This window comes from Coniophora puteana, assembly GCF_000271625.1.
Source record: "Coniophora puteana RWD-64-598 SS2 unplaced genomic scaffold CONPUscaffold_3, whole genome shotgun sequence".
Classification (NCBI taxonomy): domain Eukaryota; kingdom Fungi; phylum Basidiomycota; class Agaricomycetes; order Boletales; family Coniophoraceae; genus Coniophora; species Coniophora puteana.
In genome coordinates, this window is record NW_006913055.1 from 1,338,504 (window position 1) to 1,358,664 (window position 20,161).

The 20,161-nt window shown below is 54.7% G+C and overlaps 8 protein-coding genes across 8 annotated transcripts; 1 reads left to right on the forward strand and 7 right to left on the reverse strand.

Annotated features, from left to right (window-relative positions):
* Positions 1 to 612: 612 nt before the first annotated feature.
* CONPUDRAFT_142469 (cytochrome P450) lies at positions 613 to 6,726 on the reverse strand (the record flags this gene model as incomplete). The annotated part of the gene is made up of 27 exons (XM_007767632.1): positions 6,595 to 6,726; positions 6,416 to 6,542; positions 6,287 to 6,364; positions 5,785 to 6,236; positions 5,362 to 5,735; positions 5,246 to 5,308; positions 4,947 to 5,190; positions 4,309 to 4,886; positions 4,187 to 4,259; positions 4,040 to 4,132; positions 3,840 to 3,983; positions 3,677 to 3,788; positions 3,489 to 3,622; positions 3,325 to 3,434; positions 3,164 to 3,272; positions 2,555 to 3,109; positions 2,371 to 2,500; positions 2,129 to 2,320; positions 1,925 to 2,076; positions 1,753 to 1,868; positions 1,588 to 1,702; positions 1,514 to 1,527; positions 1,274 to 1,463; positions 1,167 to 1,223; positions 1,093 to 1,117; positions 765 to 1,031; positions 613 to 700 (listed from the first exon to the last, which is right to left on the reverse strand). Exons 16-27 carry the CDS (start codon positions 2,748 to 2,750, stop codon positions 613 to 615), a joined length of 1,542 nt encoding a protein of 513 aa, XP_007765822.1. The 5' UTR covers positions 2,751 to 3,109; positions 3,164 to 3,272; positions 3,325 to 3,434; positions 3,489 to 3,622; positions 3,677 to 3,788; positions 3,840 to 3,983; positions 4,040 to 4,132; positions 4,187 to 4,259; positions 4,309 to 4,886; positions 4,947 to 5,190; positions 5,246 to 5,308; positions 5,362 to 5,735; positions 5,785 to 6,236; positions 6,287 to 6,364; positions 6,416 to 6,542; positions 6,595 to 6,726.
* Positions 6,727 to 6,843: 117 nt separating this feature from the next.
* CONPUDRAFT_88352 (uncharacterized protein) lies at positions 6,844 to 7,005 on the forward strand (the record flags this gene model as incomplete). Its single annotated transcript, XM_007767633.1, has 1 exon — positions 6,844 to 7,005. The coding sequence occupies one exon, from the start codon at positions 6,844 to 6,846 to the stop codon at positions 7,003 to 7,005; it is 162 nt and encodes a 53-aa protein (XP_007765823.1).
* A 324-nt stretch (positions 7,006 to 7,329) lies between these two features.
* CONPUDRAFT_39022 (uncharacterized protein) lies at positions 7,330 to 8,261 on the reverse strand (the record flags this gene model as incomplete). The annotated part of the gene is made up of 2 exons (XM_007767048.1): positions 7,330 to 7,946; positions 8,039 to 8,261. Coding segments are annotated over 2 exons (840 nt in total), but the record flags the coding sequence as incomplete, so codon positions are not given.
* Positions 8,262 to 8,639: 378 nt separating this feature from the next.
* On the reverse strand, positions 8,640 to 10,292 carry CONPUDRAFT_50874 (uncharacterized protein; the record flags this gene model as incomplete). The annotated part of the gene is made up of 4 exons (XM_007767130.1): positions 8,640 to 9,333; positions 9,389 to 9,999; positions 10,063 to 10,122; positions 10,179 to 10,292. The coding sequence occupies 4 exons, from the start codon at positions 10,290 to 10,292 to the stop codon at positions 8,640 to 8,642; spliced, it is 1,479 nt and encodes a 492-aa protein (XP_007765320.1).
* Positions 10,293 to 10,899: 607 nt separating this feature from the next.
* On the reverse strand, positions 10,900 to 12,513 carry CONPUDRAFT_99698 (uncharacterized protein). Its single transcript, XM_007767634.1, has 8 exons — positions 12,409 to 12,513; positions 12,199 to 12,312; positions 11,962 to 12,133; positions 11,869 to 11,895; positions 11,706 to 11,799; positions 11,510 to 11,648; positions 11,296 to 11,436; positions 10,900 to 11,238 (listed from the first exon to the last, which is right to left on the reverse strand). Exons 1-8 carry the CDS (start codon positions 12,457 to 12,459, stop codon positions 11,008 to 11,010), a joined length of 969 nt encoding a protein of 322 aa, XP_007765824.1. The 5' UTR covers positions 12,460 to 12,513; the 3' UTR covers positions 10,900 to 11,007.
* Positions 12,514 to 13,192: 679 nt separating this feature from the next.
* Positions 13,193 to 13,740, reverse strand: CONPUDRAFT_51597 (uncharacterized protein; the record flags this gene model as incomplete). The annotated part of the gene is made up of 2 exons (XM_007767175.1): positions 13,193 to 13,389; positions 13,455 to 13,740. Coding segments are annotated over 2 exons (483 nt in total), but the record flags the coding sequence as incomplete, so codon positions are not given.
* Positions 13,741 to 15,346: 1,606 nt separating this feature from the next.
* Positions 15,347 to 17,297, reverse strand: CONPUDRAFT_70880 (phosphoglycerate mutase-like protein; the record flags this gene model as incomplete). The annotated part of the gene is made up of 8 exons (XM_007767220.1): positions 15,347 to 15,554; positions 15,673 to 15,789; positions 15,883 to 15,978; positions 16,034 to 16,135; positions 16,191 to 16,378; positions 16,452 to 16,674; positions 16,771 to 16,979; positions 17,112 to 17,297. 8 exons carry the CDS (start codon positions 17,295 to 17,297, stop codon positions 15,347 to 15,349), a joined length of 1,329 nt encoding a protein of 442 aa, XP_007765410.1.
* A 971-nt stretch (positions 17,298 to 18,268) lies between these two features.
* CONPUDRAFT_119512 (uncharacterized protein) lies at positions 18,269 to 20,074 on the reverse strand. Its single transcript, XM_007767635.1, has 5 exons — positions 19,936 to 20,074; positions 19,714 to 19,882; positions 19,477 to 19,647; positions 19,179 to 19,250; positions 18,269 to 18,987 (listed from the first exon to the last, which is right to left on the reverse strand). The coding sequence occupies exons 3-5, from the start codon at positions 19,595 to 19,597 to the stop codon at positions 18,761 to 18,763; spliced, it is 420 nt and encodes a 139-aa protein (XP_007765825.1). The 5' UTR covers positions 19,598 to 19,647; positions 19,714 to 19,882; positions 19,936 to 20,074; the 3' UTR covers positions 18,269 to 18,760.
* Positions 20,075 to 20,161: the final 87 nt, after the last annotated feature.

Genomic DNA, 20,161 nt, shown 5'->3' on the forward strand with positions numbered 1-20,161 from the left:
TGAACAAACTGGATATGCGCTACAGAGGGCCAGCGACAGAAGCAAAGGCTATACCAGTGTGGCATGCGTGACTGGAGGTCCCTGAGAATTTCTCACGGGGTAACTTCTTCGACATTGCAAGGTGAACGTACACTTTAGTTTAAGTTACCCTGATTTAATCATACCCTTGTAGAGTTCAAATTCAGACGCTGAAAGTGTAATGAAAATTTTGTGTGATTTTTGCGATTCGCACGCAGGCCGTCTTTTGCGCCGTTCTTGTAATACATCTTGGCGGGAATCATAGCGGCGCAAACATGAACAGGCGGAACTCGGAGGCGTGAGTATAAAGGGACGAGAACATAATGATGCTGCATTTGTGTTTCATCCGACGGTATAGCTGAATAAAGTCTTTGGTAACACCCACTCCTGTGGAAGTCATAGTCAAGTAGAGGATCTTTGTATCTCGACGAAGCGCAGAAGCTACTAGTAAAAAGATGGTTTACTATGCAAACACCGCTTCGACGCTAAGAGCAATGCAAAGATCGCACGAGTTAAGCAAAGTACTAGTACACAATGGTATTTCATACCGAGAGAAGACATTGGCTCTTACATAAGATCATGGTATATCGCTAATCACTCGTGTTTACTTTCCTCAATCAGTTGCGCCAACTTGACCTTGTCAAGCCTTCGAACTATATGAACAGGAATCGCCTTAGGTCGGCTGATAAAAAAAAGGGTAAGTTTGGCGCCAGGAACTCGATACAAATAGAAATGGTTAGCATTACCTGACGAGTGCACAAGTCCATTCCGGCGTTATGTCAATGGGGAGTCCATTTTCGTCCGTAGCTTTCTCAAAGCGATATGCGAACATCATAGTAGCTGCGGCCGCCCATATCGCATTGAGGGCCGAGTAACGTCCAGGACAAATGCGCCGGCCCCATCCGAAACTCCACCTGACATCGTCGTCGCTGAGAGCACCTTCTTTCGTCAAGAATCTTTCTGGACGAAAAGCCTCTGGGTCAGGATAGCGACGGGGGTCGCGAGACATTGCCCTAGAGGGCCACGCAAGTGGTTACTTCAGCGTTTTGAGTGAAAGTAAGTTAAGTAGCGTACCATGCATTCGCTACTATCGTTGAACCTGAATGCCACGTCAGGATATGCTGCATATTAAACAGGATAAGACTGGCCTTTAGGGATAAAGTATCCCTCGTAAACGTCGTCTTCCATGACAGCGTGGCTGACGCCTTTTCTCTGAGGTGAGCGTATACTAACCGTGTATCAAAGAATCACACACCTAGGGGGACAACTGGGCCCCACCTCATGGTTTCTCGGACTATTGCATCAATGTAAGAGAGTGATGTCTGGTCCTCAAATGTCGGTAGTCTATCCATTCCGACAACAGCTACAAGGTCGGCGTGCGCTTTTTCTTGCACAGCTGGGTTAAGTGCCATTGCGATAACGAGAGACTGGAGCGTGCTCGTCGACTGAATTGAATATCAGCAAGGTCTCATATGGCTTGCGGAAAGACAGTCACCGTGTCAGCACCACCTGGAAAAGCACCACAGTTAGCACCCGGTACATGCTGCTTATGACGCTGGGATTATTCACCGGCAAAAGCCGTGGAGACGGCTTTCTTGAGGTTACTTTCGGGGTAGTTCTGATCATTCTCCCTGCCGTGTCGGATGGCATCCGCAAGAACGCAGGAGAATGCTTGTTCGGATTGCTACATTGAGCTGCATGAGACCAAGCATACGAAAATGCATATTGCATCACCATTTTGTCTATAGCGAAGTTAAATGGGACGTCAGAAAACAGTTTTGCCCATTTTCTCGCTAAGAGGGATTCACGGACGACTGATGTTCCAGGAAGAAAGGTGGGAAGATGTTTGACTGGTCAATGGTGTAAGGTCCGACTGAGAGTAAGAAGGAGCGAGAGTATAGCGTACCAAAGGGAAACGCATCTGTGATCCGTGCCTTTCCGGGAATTAGCAGTGGCATTGCAGTAGTTAACGCTTGGTTAGTAATGTTGAAGAACGGATCATCCAGGGTGTCAACCTCATAGCCATAGACTGTAGCGAGGATCGCAGATGAGGTGCACCTAGACCATCCCAAGAATAAGTGCAAAACATGTATGAGATGAGATATATTACAGGCTCAAGAGATCCCAGACACTTTCTGCAGGGGCATCCATTATATTCACGACTAAGCGACGGGCGGCATTAAGCTGGGCCGGCTGATAGTCACGAACTTTCTGTTCACGGAAAGCTTGTTGAAAGATCCGCCGAGTAAGGCGCCAGTCATTTCCGTAGCCGTCAAAGGTGAAATTGAAGTCCCAGCCCGCCCTGGAAAGCGTGTGACTATAGGGTTTTGACAGCAATGAGGAACAACTTACATAGAGCGGGCGGAGTGAGCAGGCCTATCGGAGTAAAATCGCGACCGTCGCTCCAGAAGGTCATCCGCGGCCTTTTCAGAGTTCAAAACCACAGTACGTTGGCCAAAGAGGTTGCAGCTGATGATATCACCTAGAGAATTGCTTAGGGAGATTGATTATGACGGATAGGCATGAATGTGCTCACCATACTTGGCGCCCCATTGCGCATATGTAACCCATGGTTTCAAGGTGTCAATTTGGCGAGCAGCGCCGATGAAAGGAAGCTGTCTTGGCCCAGGGGGCAAAGGTAGCGACGCTTTTTTCAGGGAATACTTCACGAGAGCGAATATTAGTAGACTGAGAGAGAGGCCCAATACTAATGAGGATGTCGATAAAGCCATGGTGTAAATTGGGAGTAAGTATGAGATAGTATTGTTGTGGCAAAACGGCCTCTTTTATGATGCATGGCCAGATGCATGAAGTAGGCAAGCGATTTCCGCATGTGCGTGGGTTACTGGCTGCATCGAGGGTCTGTTTAGGAGGCATTTATTGCTTCATCTTCGGTTTCGGTCGCTCCGCCTTCACTTCTTAATCTTCCCACTGACGTTCTTAGGCATCGCATCGATCATTTTGGCACAACCGTTCAGCAGGCTATTTGTATGTGTTCTTGTTATATATTTTCGGTTATAGTTCATCCACGCTGCATATTGATAGGTCGGTTCTTTGGGAAGGAAGCACATTTATGAAAAGAAGATCCGCACTGAACGATTTCATGACGTGGACAATAGTCAAGATGCTGAAAAGCATTGCGTACCTACGCTCCAATGACTCGTTTGAAAGATTCCTGGTAACTCAGTGTTGGGGTGCTGACTGTTCAGGTGGCTGGCGAGTGACCAGTGAAGATCAAGGGAGTGGAGCACCAACTATAGCTGAATAATTCATTCGACAGCAATTACCGCTGTTGCAGCGACGTACCGAACGGTAATCTGTGGCAAGTCATTGGGTCGAAATTGAAGATGGCAGGGCTCCGGTTGTTTGGAACAGCTTAAGACTATGGTTTGACAAGGCGTGTCATTGCACAGGATCTAATCTATGTAAGCCTATGCGATCTAGTGACTACAATAAGCAATCTTACAGACATTTTACGTTTCAGACGACTTCAGCTCTGCACACCACCAGATGGGATCAGATGTTTTGACCACAACTGTATCTTCCTCAGGTAGTAGATGATTCGAGGTAGATATCAGACCGTCGAACGAGGCCTCCGTTTCTGCTGCTTAGGGAATTAGCGACGGAGATAACAAGAATGCTCAAAATTCCTGCGCACTGAGATTCCATTTCAGGCCAGTGGTCGTGATGACCGCGGAGGAGATACCGACTGGCAAGAGACCGCATGTGGGACCAATGAATTTATGGTCGATGCTGATACGGTGTTCACCCTTTTGGGAGAAATGAGCGTCCCGGAGGAGTGGATATCAGGTCTCGCCTACCTTATCTAGGACCCACCCGACGTTAAAGTCGGTCACGACGTATACTTTGGGTCGGATCTTCCTCAGTTTGTGGAGATAAGACAGAGTGTGGATGGTCTGATCTAATCGTCCAGTCAGACCACCCAGAAGGATGAGATCGTAACGCTAGGGCGTCATTTAGAATGAACATGAGCCGAAGAAATGTGACTCCAGAAACCTACCTGTCCCTCTGAGGACTCTACCTCTTCAAGAGCCTTGATGCATTTCATAAGGTCGGTCGCATATTGATCGGGATCGCATACGATTGGCACGCCCTGTGCTCTAAGGAATGAGCTCAACATTTTGAGAACAAAGAAATTGAAACCCACCAGTGCCGCATAGAACCCCTTCACATCGTCTCGTATTGAGTCCAAGTCGCCCTTGATGATGTTGGGGAGGTAACTGATGATGTCGGCCTGGGAGGGTGCGAAGATTCACTCGCCGCACTCACGTCTTGGCCGCATCATCGCCTCGACTACTGAGGACATCGTAAAGCCGGTTGGAGCCACCGTCGGCACAGGCATGCCATGAGCAGGACTTCCATAGCGTATCCAACAGAGAGAATGAAAAGGGCTGATTGAGGATTATCAGCGCACGAGGGGTGCTTGTCTGTGCATGCTGAGGATCCAGAAAGGAGGTGTTCCACTCCATATCAGTGGGCGACAGGCTGAAATCCACTCAAGGTCACTAGACAGATCAAGCCTAGAGTGTTTGACGTTTATGGCGCGAGCAATGTGCAAGCAAATGATTGTCTCACTGTGGATAATGATGGTTTTGCCGAAGAGGAAATGGCCGCCGACGCCAGCCGCGGCGACGACGGAGTGGGTTGAAGTCCAATTTGAGATAAGCTTACTCTTGCTCCCGACTCTACATGCTATCCCCTCGCGACACCTCCTCGTGTACAAACTCACCGCCTCTGTAAACAACTGACTGTATGTCATACATATGGGACGTCAGGGCCAACGAAGACACAATGTAGTGGGCCAGGAATTTGATCTACAAGCTCTACTCTCCGAGAAGGACCAGCGAGTGGGTGGTTTCCGAGAGCTGTACTTCCCCACATTCTTACCCCGCCTCTTCGTTACACAGATACTTTACCTCGAATCCCAACTCGAAGCATTCAGTGCCCGTGCTTCAAACACTCAAACACGACTCTTAGCGACCCTCGATGCCTTGGACTCATTGCAATCTCAACATGCGGCTGAACTATCGGAGGAGCAACGAGAAAAAGAGAAGCTAAAGACGCGCTTTGCCCGTGCTGTGAACTCTATGAGGGTTTTGGAGGCTGAGAAGGACGACCTGAAGGACGCTGTGGAACAGCTGGTCCGTAAAGGTGTGCTCATTATCCGAATCACCGGTGCCTTTCGCTTCAACTTGTTTTATCATAGTTGAAATATCCAACAATTTGAGCTCATGGCCATGTAGTCGCTTGCAGGTCTCAAGTTTTGCTGGTACATCGTTTCAGCATATACCTTTCCGTTATCTGACGGTGCATGTTCCTCAGAGCCTCTAGACCTGGAGACCCCGCTGAGACAAAATGCTGAACTCAACAAGGATTTGATGGGATATGCAGCAGGCGTTGTAGCTCGTCTCCGTGCTGAACTCGAACACGAGCGCAGAGCACGTCTAGACGAGGCTCAAATCGCCCATACACGGGTCAGCGAGCTGGAGGCTCAGGTGGCTGTTCGCGAGGCGGAACTCGAGCAATGTGCATTACACGGCTGCGACGTTTCACAAGCCACGAAGCGATCCGGGTTATCGAAACGAAAACCTCGCGCGCTGCCGAGAATGTCCGATGAAGAATGTCTCGCCATCTTGCAGATGAACAATGCGCGAAACAAGACACTGGAGAATGATATCCATGTGCTCGCCCGATCCGTAAGTTTTCTCCCTCCTGCGGCCTATTGCTGTCTAATGTCTCTCGTAGTTGGAGAAAGCACGGATACATGAATCTCAGGCAGGACACGACCCCGATTTTTCCAATAACGAGCAACAACTGCCACATTATTACCAACACCATTCCGTGCCTCCTTCGCAGCCCGAATACATTTCGTCATACCATGCGACGGAGGCAGGTCCCTCCAAAGCACCAATCTCCGTTTCCCGTGATCCCCCGGGTTATCATAGCACGGAATCTACGCACACCCCCGCAAAACCTGCTCCATATATGGCTGACACAGTTGGGGATCTGGACCAACAAATTCGCTCTCTGAAAGAAGTTGTTTCGACCCTCCAGAACGAGAAGGAGGCACTCGTTCAGAGCCTTAGAGAGCGCAATGCTGCGGTCAATGCGCTCATGGGGATAGTACATCAGCCCGAGGTCTCCCAACAGCCAATAAATCCGGCAGACCACATTCGAGATGTTGAGGAGGAACTTGCCAGGTAGGCCTGCTCCGGGTTAAATCCCGCATGTAGCTCATAAATTTCGCCAGGCTTCAAGAGCAAAATCACGGCCTTCAAGTCGAATTGGAGGCGGCTGGATCTCGAACCTCTGAAGAAATCTATCGGTATGTTATTATCAGTCATCCGGCCCTGCGTTTATTTTATGGGATTTGCAGACTTCAAGAGCAGATTTTTGCCCTTCGTCGGGAACTCGAAGACGCTCGTTCCCAACACATAACGAGAGAAAAGGAGCTTTTGATGGAAGTGGAGACTTTTAGAACCTTGACTCAATACGCTTCACCTGTGAGTCACGGCACCTCACCGTTCCTCAAAACAATATTGAGCCAACTTTCAGCGTGCGTATGACCATCCAACGACCGGCAAACTGGACGAAGAACTGGACGCGGAGGAAAACATGGACCTCGCCTCGCCCTTACAGCCCACAGTCCTTTTCGATTCCCAGGAATTACCTCAGCCTCACAACGACATCATCCCATCAAATCCATCCGAGATTCCGCTCCCGCGGTCCCCGCCTCCAGAGCTCGGCCCCCATTATGCGGATCCCAATAGTCCGACCCCATTCAACAACAGCGCCGAGCGAAACATGGTGGCCGTCGCTGATGAGCTCGAGGATGCGCGGGACGAGCTCGAGGACCGCGAGCACGCCATTTTGCAGGTTCGCCAGGAGATGCAAGATCTCGTCCGTCAGCTTTCCGAGGGCGCTGAGCCCGCGGATGCTCATGACGATGATCCCTATCTTTTATAACCCCATTTATTCTGCTATCTGAAGTTGTCGATTCTGCTTTCGTGCTTTGCTTATGTATCGTTTGGGTCCATAGCCCATGTGTACTATATATCTATCTTTTCTCTGTCTGACACAAGCGTTTAAACTCCTGGTATACAGCTACCTTGGTTCTTGGGAAATACAGGTGTACAAGTAGTTTAATGCTCGGGTCTAGCTATTGCAAGGTACAAGGTGCATCTCAGTTATACGCAGGTTAGCACATGTACATGACATCGAGCCTCAGCTCCCCTGACCTCCGCTCGTCGAAGGCCCAGCCTGCCCGCTAGAATCACCCTTCTTGTTACCGCCCTTGCCTTTGTTCCGTCTGCTCGGTTTCGCGCCCTCAGCAGCTGGCGGCGGGACATACCTCAGATTCGGAAAGTCGGGATTCTTGAACGGCCTCGCCGAGTCCGTCAGGCCCCCGCCTCCCGCCTCCCAGGACGCAAGCGGCGGGGGGACCCTGTGCGGCTCCTCCTCGACGCTCTCCGCGCGCGACGCGGGGCGCGAGGGGGACGGCGACGGGGAGGCCGAGTACGTCGCGAGCGTGTGCTTCTTCGTCTTCGCGTTGAGCGAGAGCACCTTGTGCGTCTGCTGCTGGGGTGGAGGGCGCAGCCCGCCTCCGTTCCCGTACAGCGTCGAAGTCGGCTGCAGCGGCGGCGTCGATGCGCCCCCGCCCCCGAGCGTGGGGAACGCGCCCGCGGCGAGGCGCGCCTGCTCGACCTCTCTCTCGCGCGCGCGCTCCTCGTCCGCGAGCGTCCGCGCGATGCGCTCCTCCGTGTCCGCGACGAGCTTGGCGCGCAGGGCCGGTGTGAGCGCCGCGTGTGCGCAGTGCGGGCACGCGTAGTACGGCTGGTTGAGCTCGCACGTCACAAGCCCGCAGCCGAGGCAGATCGGGCTCACCGTCGCGAGCTGGTGTTCCCTGGCTGGCCCACTGGGAGATCAGCACATGCTGGCACAAGGTTGGATGCGGTGGGCGAGTGCGAGGGTGGAGCGGGGAGGATGGCGACGTGCTCACCCTGGCAGAAGCACCCGCCCTTGGGATCTTTATCTTCTCCGCTGGAACTCTGCAGCTGCTGCAGATAGCTCTCGAGCTTTCGGATGGCTTTGCTGCGTGGAGGCGCCTGTGTCTTCGCCACCTTCGTCACCTTGCCTTTCGGCTGTGGCGAGGGTGTGGCCCGGCTGGGGCGGATGAAGTCCGATGGGACTGAGCTAGATGACGACCAAGCAGTCTTTCGCATCTTGTGTAATAAGCTTTTGCTGAAGGCTGGTAGATGAAGCTGGTGGCAGGAGTGGATGGAAGACGATTAGAGGCGTTCTGCGGTGCTGTTTCGATGATAGGGGTAAAGGTATGACTTGCCCGAAGCGACGGCTCCGACAAAGCCGGCTGGCTGAGAGCTCGTGCTCTACACTCAGAAAACAGCCAATAAGTTACAAAGTCCTTCGTTCCACCAGTGAGAGTCATGACAATGCGTGTATAAAATATACAAATATGATGAGAAGCAAAGCCAACAAAGAAAAAGATCTACGAAAGCGTGCGTGCGTCGAAAGCGATTCTTATAGCCAAAACGTATACTATACCAACCAGTGATGCAGACGGAAGGACAAAAGAGATCCAATCAAGACCCCTGATTCCGCCTCCACGAGAAACTGAGCGCGCCGATCACACCAACGACAAGCAGCGCAGTGCCCGCGCCGACGATGCCCGGCATATAGCCGTACCACGCGCCGTCCGCGTCCTCCCGCCGCTGCACATCGTCCATGAACAGCAGCTCATCCTTCTTCGCCTTCCGCCGCCGCAAAATCACCTCCGGCTCCGACGGCAGCGACTCCGCCTCGCCAGAGTACACGCTCGCCGACCGGGAGTGGTGCAGCTCGATCGACGGCATCTCGAGCTCCTGCTTGGGCGGTGACGTCTCCGAGATGCTGCTGAACACGACGCTCGGGATCTCGAGCGCCGGGTTGAGCGCCTTGGCACGCTCGAAGCACCGTTTCGCGGCCTCCCTGTCTCGGCGGCCGGTAGCTGAGCCGGCTTCGCCTTGTGGAGGGTGGTGTGGGACGCGTATTGATGCGAGGGAGGAGTAGGAGGACGAGAGGAGGACGGAGGCGATGCCTTCGAGGTAGAGCAGGCCGGCTTCGAAGAAGAGCTGTCCGAGACCTGTCGAGCCGCCGATACAGCGGATACAATAGGAGACCGTTCCTCGTTGGTTTTCTTCGGCGGGGTCGACAAAGTCGATGGATGTATGCAGGGGGAGATATTGGGCTATAAGCTTCATCGTCGCCGAGGGCAGATGAGCCTGGTGCCATGCGCGCCTGTCGATGCCTTCAGCCACCTTTTGCAATACGACTCGTCACGAAAAGGACTCACGCAAAACACTCAAACGCCTCATCCTTGTCCTTCCGTATATCGAGCAGCTCGATGGCGCACAGGACCAAGCTCGTCGGATCCATATTATACTTTTGCTCGACTTCGGGATTCTCATCGTGGATCTGCGGGATCGTCACAGCGGGAGAGAGCTCTTCGAGAACCGGGCCGACAATCAGCGATGGCCAGATGATCGACTGCTCCTTTTCGAGGTGCAGCGTGAGCAGGCGGCCCGTCTGTGAGTGCAGCGACTCGAGCGAGGAGAACGACGAGAGTGCGCGCGCGGGGTCGGCGGGGGACACGGCACCCGAGGCGCCAGCCAGCTGTCGTCTTAGATGCGAGACGATGGTGACGCGTTCCTCGGGGTTTGAGGATGGGGATGAGAGCGCGGGAGAGGCGGCGGTGGCAGGCTCCTCAGCGTCCGACGCCTGTGCGCTCTCGAGCGAGGCGGCGAAGCTGCTCGATATATCCGGGTCCGAGACAAAGGCATAGGACGAGGTGGTCGATGTGGAGGAGATAGTGGAGGTCGTGCGCTCGCGGGCGGAGAGTCGTGGGCTGCGGGGCTCGAGCTGCCAGGCGGAATTGGCGACGTCGACGTTTCCGTAAAGACGGCCCTACGAGCACGGCGAGTTGTGTGGTCAGCGCTTCGGATGAGCAAGCAGGAGGAGCGGACGCACTTTGACAATCGGTGATTGACCCCTGACGCCCGCTAGCAAGTAGTTCCGCTCTATCACAACCTGCGGCCCTTGGTCTGCTATTGTCCGAGCATGTGTCTTGTTGGTGAGGCGCTCACCTGCACATCCTCCCTCCATGTTTCGTACGGAACGAGCAGCAGCACGGTAGCCTGTCGGATCCCAACGGTCAGCAGGGCATAGGCGCAATGCAGCAGAGAGACAGACCTGATCATGCGACTGCAAGTACGCGCGTATTCAGCACACTTGGGAAAAAGCACAAGTGAATGGCCAGGCTGTTTACCTGGTGCCAAGAGTAGCCGTGCTTTTGATCCTCGCTCGTCGCTATCCTGTCCATGTTTCTTCGTAGTTTTTGTTTTGTGTGTTCGTGGAAGAGAGGAAGGAGGGACTGGAGAGGGGGGGAAGGTCAGACACAGGATCACAGGTTCCGCGGCCTCCTGCCGCCTGAAGCTGCACCATAATAGGCGCCTTACAGTAATACACGTGCTGCATGACAGCAACAAGCCGGAGATGGCTTCATTTCGCCTACTTACTTGCAGACTTCTGTTCACACCACACCTCCAACGACTGCTTGCACGTCTCTGACGATCCAACAAGGCACTGCACCTTCACGAATAGCACTCGGCTGAAACACACGCCTCCGCACCTTCCGGCTTCAGCATGACCACGGTCTAAGCCAGGCACTAGCTTCAGTCACCGACGGTGCTTTTTCAGACAAGACCTTCTGCAAACACAGTCACGTTTCTGAAGCAGGATCAAACACGAGGGGAATCCTTATGTCCACACGCTGATCGTCTCCTGATGGAGTACGTCGAAAGGGGTGTTTCGGACCGAAGTTGCTCGTAGGAGTTAAAACACCAAGTTATTACCCCTATCCGCTATATGCACTTTCTCTTCTCGCCATCATCTCCCTCTGCCTTATGAACGCTCTCAAGGTTCTACTGTGCCTTCTCCGATTTGTGGGTCCTCGAATGGCGGAACGGATTCTCCGCCAGCCTCAGCCTGCGCGACCTCAGCTTGCTTGACTTTAGCGCCCGAACTCTGCACCCGCGAAGTCTCAGCCTCGGCGTCCTTCTCGGACGCCTTGCTCTGCGCCAGCTCCATGACGTTGTACTTCAGCATCCGATAATAATCCCGGACGATGCTCACCCCGCACACGGCCTCGTTGACACCACATCAGCCGACGACGCGATGCAAAAAGGAAGAGCCAGGTCTCACCTTGAATACCTCGATCAGTATGAACACGTCCGGGTTGTGCAGGTCCACCTGGAAGCTGTCGGGCACGCATCCCGCCACGGCCTGTATGAGGTCCATGCGCGGGACCGTGTTGTGGTTCCGTATCCGTAGCTCGATCTTGTACTGTGGATGACGCATGCATGCATGCATGCAATATAAATCAGTTCCCAGCATCGTCAGAACGCAGAGAGCGTACGCGGTGCTTTTTGTCTGGCTCGTCCTTAGGTATGGGATTTTCTTCGGTCCATTTGCTGAGCGTCCGTTGGCAAAGAGAGCGGATCTCGGGCAGATTGGCGACGCAGGAGCCCGTTACGGGCACCAGCCTCAGAACGTATCTGAAAAGATTGAATGAGCCGTGGTCCGGTGCACAGTGGACATCGAGTGGGGCGTACTTTGTGTGTGTCACACCGGTTCTTCGGACGTTCTCGACGTGCGTCGTGACGAGTTTGATGGGGTCGACAGGGGGCTTGCACGAGATGAATACGACTGGGCCAATGCATCAGCATCTTTGGGGAGCGCCAGCCTCTGTCGCAGAAGGGCAGAGTGTATGCTCACCGCATTGAGTGTTGGTCTGACAATTAGCTACACATCATCGGAAACGTAAGAACAGTCGACTTCACTCAGTGCCATCTAAGATCACACACGCACCGAACCGCTGCTCCGTCCTCGGCCGCTTGATAGCAGCCACCTCCTTCTTAATCTGCGCCTCCAGATCGTCCGCATCATCGCCCCCGACCGCATCCCCACCTCCACCATCGTCCGCACCATCGTCCTCTCCAGACCCCCGAGTGCCCTGCAAAGGCCACAGATCGCCGGCTATCTTTGACCGTTCGCGGTCAGCGGCTGTCAACGACAAAGCTTGAGTCGCGCACGGCGCACACGCACCGACTCAAACAGATCATACAGCTCGCCGACCACCGCCTTCTCTTTCCCCCGCACGCAGCTCACCCAGACGCCCGGCCCGTCGATGGACGCGCGCGACCAGATCGGTGTTCCGTCCTAGCGACAACCGAATCGGAAGCAAGCAAGGAAAAGAAAGGGTCGTGTCAGATTAACCATTTGGCTAGGATAGCAAGCCGTGACCCGTGGACGCACAGAGCGATATTTGCGCTTCTTGGCGGCCTGCCCCCTGTCGCGTCCTGACATCCTTTCGTAACGATTTGCGTATGAATGCAAGTAGAGTCCGAGTATCTAGAGCGCAAGCCTGAGTGACTGAGCGCAGAGATGAAATCATAGGACTCTCGCGCCGCGCGACGTATTACGACCGCCCGAAGTTTTCCCAGATTTGAGACTCGCCCAGGTCGGCTCCGAGGACGACGAGGAAGAGCCTATGGCACGCGCGCACTGCCCAACTGCTGATCGTGACAGACACTGTCACTGCCAGGCAGATCGGATGTCCCGAAACATATAATAGGTATGCGAACAAGGTTTTAGCTTTACCTTTCGATGCTGTTCTCGATCACCAAGTACATACTCGGACCTCGAGGCGGTCCTAACGGCTCAACCTCTCAGATCTGCTCGCGTGCGTACAAATGGAAAAAAGGAAAACGGAAAAAATGAAATAGTACAACAAGCTTAAAGCCTGGGGAGTTTATCTATCCAAGACTGATACAGTAGACACACCACACAATCGTACGAGCAAGCGGGCAAGGAAAACACATTAAATGACGATAAATACCAGTCGGGCCGAGGCTGGCCCGTGCATCGACACCGGTGGCGGACGCAGGGATACGGAGAAAAAGCGTCCAGTGATCCGTAGTCGTTCCGTGGCACGACACGTTTCCCTCCTCGTCAGCGTGACAAATGCCAGAGGGCAGAAGGGAGAGAGAGTAGGAGCTTGCGAGCGGAAGTAAGAGTCCGCATCAACGGTCCACAGCGACTACTCTTCATCCTCATCCTCCTCGTCTTCCTCGTCCTTGTTCTCTCCTCCAGTCCACTTGCGTTCCCATAGCGGCAACTCGCCCCCCGACTGCGGGAGGAGCAGGAAATGATTTTGCGGGAGAGAGGACCGCGCGTTCTGCAACCGCTGAAACAGCGATTCCCGCTCCGCGAGCAGGTCCGTGATGTACTCGATCGCTAGATAGACAGGCAAGACGCGTAAGCATCACAACGAAGAAATGAGGGAAAGCAAGTGCGCATACTTTTTGAGAGAACAACGTTCTCGCTCCTGGGCCCCGCCCGCCCGTCGATCTTCTCGGTGTCGTCCGCGGCGGCGGCAGCAGACTTGCCGCGCGAGCGCCGTTTTCCCTTGGCCGCCTTGGCGCTCTCCTCCTCTTCCGCCTGGATGGCCTCACGCAGCGCGGGCACGGTGTCGCAGAGGGCCTCGTAGCCCCTGCGGATGTTGGCGCGGCGCTTCTGCTCCGACTGGATGTGGTTCGCCTTCTTCTGCGAGGGCGAGAGGAGCGTCGCCGTTTTCGCCGTCGCTGCCGACGTCGACGTTAGCTTTGATGATGACGACGATGATGCTGCATGTGACGACGATGACGAGTCGCCAGCTGTCCTGGCTCCTTTAGCGGCTGACGACGATGGACCATCTTGCCGGGCTCTTTTGTTCGACGGCCGTGAGTCGACCGGGGACGCTCGCTTCGTCGAGGTCGTAGGCGTGAAAGAGGGCGTGTCGAGCGGGGACGAGGAAGACGAGACGGGCGGGTCGAAGGAGGAGTAGGCGGATGAGGAGGACGAAGAGCGCTTGTATGGTGGACCTTTGTGATTGCGGCACAACGGGCCATGATCAGCATGTGGTCATCGGCATCACGCCGCACACGTAGGGCGGGCGGCAAGCAGAGTTCCATTTTGAAACGGCAACCACGTATATGTGCCCATCCAACCCGCCCGCCGGATGTGAATGACACTCACCCTGGTCAGGCATACATTGCGTTCGACGTGTCGAGTACAAGAACGAGAGAGGGTTCGGTGGTTGCTGAGATTGCCGGGTTACCGGTGCTGTGGCTTCCCTTATTGGCGAAGTGAGTCGATGAGCGGACTGGTATCTGAATTTGTCGACGCCATCGAGGGCCATAAGATCCTTTGTAGCCTTGACGAGAGGATTGTTGTTCGTGTGCGGTGGCGGAGGGTTGTGGTTCTGAGGGACGTCGAGCTGCATGTTCCACTCGAGCTCGAAGTCTTGTGCGTCGACCGAGGTCAAGAAGGACTGCAGCAGGTGCGACTCCCCTGGTGTGAGAAGTGACATGGCGGGTAAAGCAGGCAGATCGAAAGTCGGACAGAAATAAGAGAGAGAAAGAAAGATAGCAGGACGGGTGGGTTGAAGCAAGTGGTGTAATATGAAGCCAGTTTCGCGGTTGACTGATCCCCAGTTGAGAGGACATGTGGCTGTGCACGTCCGATTCCCCCGTACGTAGCCGCACTCGTGCGGGGTCATTTAGGAGGTGTCCCCTCATTCGGCCCATATTCGAGGGTAGACTTACCATTGGACGACCTCCCAATTTCCAACACAGCAGACAGAGTGAAACGCTCAAATCAGGATCGAGATGCTCCATGATGGACCATGCGCCCTGCATGTGCTCGAGTCTTCCCTTCCTCGATGTCCTTTTCCAGCCCACATGGATCCTCCAAGCAGCACAACTAGTGCCTCTCCAGCCCTCTCATAACAACCCATCCCTGACTTTCTCGGGCAAAGTAGGATCTTTGTCTTATCATGGGCCCCAACAACAAAGCGAGATCCCCCGAGCAATGAATGCAGCTGCCCCGCAGGACCCCCATGTACGGAGGGCGGAGCCCCACGAAGCTACATATGCATTTTGTCCTAGCACTTGAACAGGCCCGCCCCGTGATTTCAAATGACGTCTCCCCAGACGACCTCTAAATCCGTCCGCACGAGAGGAACAACGCGAGCAAATTATCAAATCCAGTATGCAATCTACACCTGATCCCTCCGATCATCTCGTCTTCCATTCACTCAGAGTTATTTGCCCTGGGACATGCGACCATGGCATCCAATGAATGATCCGCAGCAATATTTCACTGCTGGCCTGGCACCAAGCTGGCACCCGGCGCCGCCGTCATACCCTCGCACCTAAGCCTGAACCGGTACCGTCGCGGGTCCACACGTCGCATTCCAGGCCGCGTCGCCGTACGACGTATTCGTGCTGAACGCGTTCGCCCTGACAAATTCCTCGAACGCACACGTGCCGAATCGCCTGTCCTCCGCCGTATTGGAGCACATTGTCAAGGGGAACGTCTCACCGTTCAGCAACAGCCGAATTTGACTTGTGCCATTCAATCTAGAAGGAAAGCGAGGAAAAGACAAAGTCAAAGTCAATTCACTTGCGCGCCACGACGGAGAAGAAGAAGGGGAAAAAGACACGACTGTCGGGGTCGCGGAAAGGAAACAAGACTAACGATTTCGAGCAAGTGAATTTCTCCCAGATCATCTTCGCAGCGAATGGAACCTGCTCAGATGTCCGCCATTCGCGATTGGGGTTGACAGGACCCTTGGCAGATAGCGGTGGTGTGTCCCTGCAATGCGAGACGTGAAGATAAGCATCAAATAGCAAGAGTCAGTGGTCAAATTCCGACAATCGACGGGAGCCAATAGGATCGAGCTCTCACTTTGCGAGGCCAAGCGCCGTGAGCGCCTGATCAATCGTGGTGTCATGACCAAACTCCAAGTAGAGTTCCTCGGCGTCACCGGTCTTGTTTGAGAAACTGGATAGATTAGATATGAGCGGATCTCGTCCCGAGAATGAATGTTATGAGGTACCGTTCAATCAGCTTGTTAACGTAGAGAGTTCCAAGTATGGGCCCCATCTGACCGGGGAGGCCATAGCCGAAGGCTCCGTCCATGAGAAGGTCGAGTTCGTATCTGCACGCGGATTCTGTCAGAATTAGAACAACCTCACAGTGACCATGATGCTCACTCGAAGTTGTATATCTCATCGTGCGTAAAGAAGTTGCACCATGGAGACACGCCATACGCAGCGAGATCGTACGCGCACGCGTACAGCGCTCCGTGCGTATCATCGTCCGTGATGTTAACCCCCGGCAAATACCCGCTCAGCCGCTTCGTGATCGGCGGGAGATAGACGGTGCCCCACTCAATCGTGGCCTGAAAATGTCTCATTCAAAAAATGCTTCTTCACCGACCCCAGCTTTATCCGCAATCGTGAAGTAAAACGTACGTTGCCACCGTAGTCGTAGTCCCATTCGCTACACGTGTCCATCGGCGTGATCCACGACACCGTCTTGCTGTCCTCGGGCACTGTCGTGAAGTTCACCGGCGGGCTGTTGGGGTAGTACCGCCCAAAGTAGCCCTTCGCGAACCACTCGGCGGACTCGATCACGCGGTCCTGCCCGCCTGCGACGATCGTGTCCGTGTGCAGGTGCGGGTAGTCCAGCAGGAAGCTATACAGAAAGCGCGGTCAGCACGGCGAGTAGAGCCCAGTATACCCTCGGGGAACTGGGACATCGCAGGAAGCGAGAAACGGGAACGGGACGCACTCAACGCCGTGGTCAAAGAGCTGCTTCCGCCCCGGCGCGGTGAGGTTGTCGTGTCCGAGCTGGGTCGTGTATCCCGCCTTGAGGAACTGCAGGCTCTGGGGCAGGTCGGCCTTCTGCACCGCGTCGGACGCGTTCCCGAGCTTGTACGACAGGTTCTGGATGTAGACCAGCTCGGAGGCCAGCGGCCAGCGCGAGCCGTGGCGTTGCATCTGCGCCAGGTCCATGTCCAAGCGCGCATGTCATGTATCGTAGGTCATTTTGGGTAAAATCATACGGAGCGATGGAAAGATAGCACTTCAGCTGGGGCTTTTGACTAAGTGATAATTTCAGGAGGAACGCACCAGCATGACCTGCTCGACGGTGCAGTCGTTTGGAAGCGCGCTCTCGATGCCAGGCACGGCAGGCGCCTTGTGGTACGGCGAGAGGTTCCCGAGCCTATTGTACACGTCCTTCCGCTCCGCGCGCGAGCCCGAGGCCGCAAGGATGGCTGGGGAGAAGCACAGCGAGAGAAGAACCGCGGACAGCATGATGAACCGGATGACGACAAGTTGCAGCTGGCCCGAGCAGAGATAGGAAAGACGCCGCGAAGCTCAGGTCTGAGCGAGACAAAGAGTAAGAGAGTGGAGGGGGCGAAACGGTCCCAGTCAACAGCGATAGTTTATCTACATGATGCGCCGTTCGGCGGTAGTGTCCCATCAACATTTTTTGACCTTCCATGTGGTGGTGTTCCCCTGATGTCGGCATGCATATGAACATTCGAGCAGCGATAAACCTGATACAGTAAGCAGGTTTCCGCATTAGCCTTAAGGCCTAAGGAGGCGAAGAGGGGTGCGCCGTTAGATGATCGCAGCTTGCGACATCGCGCAGTGTACAAGAACAGCGCTTGCAAGAAGAGGATCCTCCGTAGATATTCGTCCATACGTATGTATGCGTGCCTTGAAACGGAAGAGCGGAAGTTGTTGTGCTCACCGCCCAGCCAATCGGATCTAGTAGTCATACGGCGACTCTGCATCAAAGGATCAGAGGAAACCCACCTCGGTAGACCTCGGTATCAAGCACAAGACGTCAGCCAAATGACACTCACCTAACACGGACATCGACACAACCACCGACACGGACACCGGGGAAACTACATTCATACATTGAGCAACAACCATTGCCAACACAGCGCCGGGAAGCATCCCGCGAGAACATTAATGGCGGGCACACGCTAGCTCCATCACAAACCAGTTCTTGTTGTCGTTCACTCGCGAGTCGGCGTGACGCATCAACGCGCAGAGATTTCGGGGGTTATATCAACTAATTATATGTCTAAATGCCAATAACATAAATAAACGGGGAGAATGGGACCGCGACGCGCGTCCTCTGCGAAAACAAAGGCCGGGAGCTGGCAACGGAGTGACCACGTACGCACGGGCGTGAGTACGCGGACATGCGTTCAGCCATGCAACGCCACAAACCCGGCAGTCAAACTTGCGCACGGAGGGCCGGGGGAGGACGGGGCAACAATGCGAATTGGGATGGGGTGGGATGGATTGGGATTGAGGGGATGGTATCGTTAGACAAGTGAGAGCGGTACTGTAAACGTATAATGAGGATGGATGGATGGATGATTGAGAGCGAGTTGATCAATGCGCTCGTTGGATCTATGTTAGAGGAAAAAAAGAAAGACGAATGCAAGCAAGATGTTGTAAGTGATGTGATATGCGGGACCCGGCGCTCACAGCCGTGGATTATGCTCGCGACACGACACGACGAGCCACTGTACAAGATAATCGAAAAATTGAGTCCCTTCCCGCCCTCACACGAGAGTCGAGAATGACGAATTTGTGCCGCGCGTGACCAAACGACCGACCGAACGACCGAACGACCAACCGAGGGGCCGGGGGCCCGACGGCGGCGCACGAGACGGCGTCTATGAAGTCTGTACGCGCGTCGTCGCCGTCCCTGCCCCGTCGCGGAGGGAAGGGTGCCGTGCCGGCCCTCGCCTTTACGACGACGAGAGCGTCATGAGCGCCCTGTCAAGGCCCTCGCGCAGCTCCGGTTTCCACCCGACCCGTCGGCGCGCCTCGTCGTACGTGAACCACTCTCGTATCCGCTCCCTGCTCTCCTGCCAGTCCGCCTCCATCCGCTCCACCTTCATCTCGTAGAAGTGGTAGATCGTCGAGGGCGAGTTGATCGTCGTGACGTAACGCTCGATCTTGCCTCGCACGCCGGCTGCGGATGCGGATTCGCGTTTGCGGGTTTGACGTTTTGCGTCAGCGGTGCAGTGTCATGCGAGGCGAGGCATCACAGTGCGTTGAATTGCGTGCAGCGCGACGACGATCGCGGGCACGGAACAAGGTGTGCGAGGGGGGAAGGAAGTTCATCAGGAGATGAGGGCACGGAAAAGGGACAAAGGGTGAGACCTTCTTCCAGAGCTTCCCGCGAGGCGGCTGCCTCGAGCTGCACGTCCGACGCCTCGTATCCACCCTTGGGCACTGGAAAAAGTAAGACATGAGTCATCATTGCAAAATGCGAGAATACAATGCGAATGGGGTATAGACAGACTGCAAGCGAAGGCCAAGTGTTCTCAGCCCTCGGTCCGCGCAACCAACGTGCTGACGTGTCCGCGGGGCATGTAGGCCACCAGAGGGCGTAGCATACAAGGACAAGTGGAGGCGGGAAAAGTCGGAATGCAATGAAGAATGTGAAACGGGCACTCACAGACCCACAAGTCCTGGCGTTTCCGACTCGTAATGAGGAGAACCTTGCCTGCGGCTCTCTGGATGGGGATGGCGCAGCACACGACGCGGGGCGTAGCGCGATCCTTGGTGCCTGTGCCCATGGTGAAGGACGGGGTTGGGTACGGCGTTTGCGTGAGGGTCGACGTGGTGACTGAAGAGAAGGGGAAAAAACAGGATCAGTGATAAGAAATCGAGCAGCGAGGGCAAGCGTGCGGACCTGTTTTAACGTGAAGCCAGGTAGGACGTAACCACGGGTGTTGCGCTTCGGTGCCGAGCCAAATGCGGGAGGATTGGCTCTGGAGAAGCGAGGGGCGATGCTTTTTCAAGGGAGAGTTGAGAGAAGTCGTCGAAATGCTCTGGATGGTTGTAGCAGCCTTCTAACGGGACTAGCGCAGCTTGGTAAGATGGAGGCTATAGCAAACGGGTTACTATGACGCACAGGCCAAGTACGACTGGAGTAGCTAAGTCAGCTCGCGGTGGTAGATTTGTAGGAGCTTTGACAGTTCTCGTTCAGGGGCGGAGTGCCCGACGAGAGGAGAAAGATTGAGCGTGAAGTACTCGCAAGAGGAGTTTGCGGCCAGTGAAAACTGGTCGTGTGTCTGGATTACTACAAGGCAAGCCATCATCAGGGATGTATAAACGCAAGGTCGGACTTGGTTGCCACA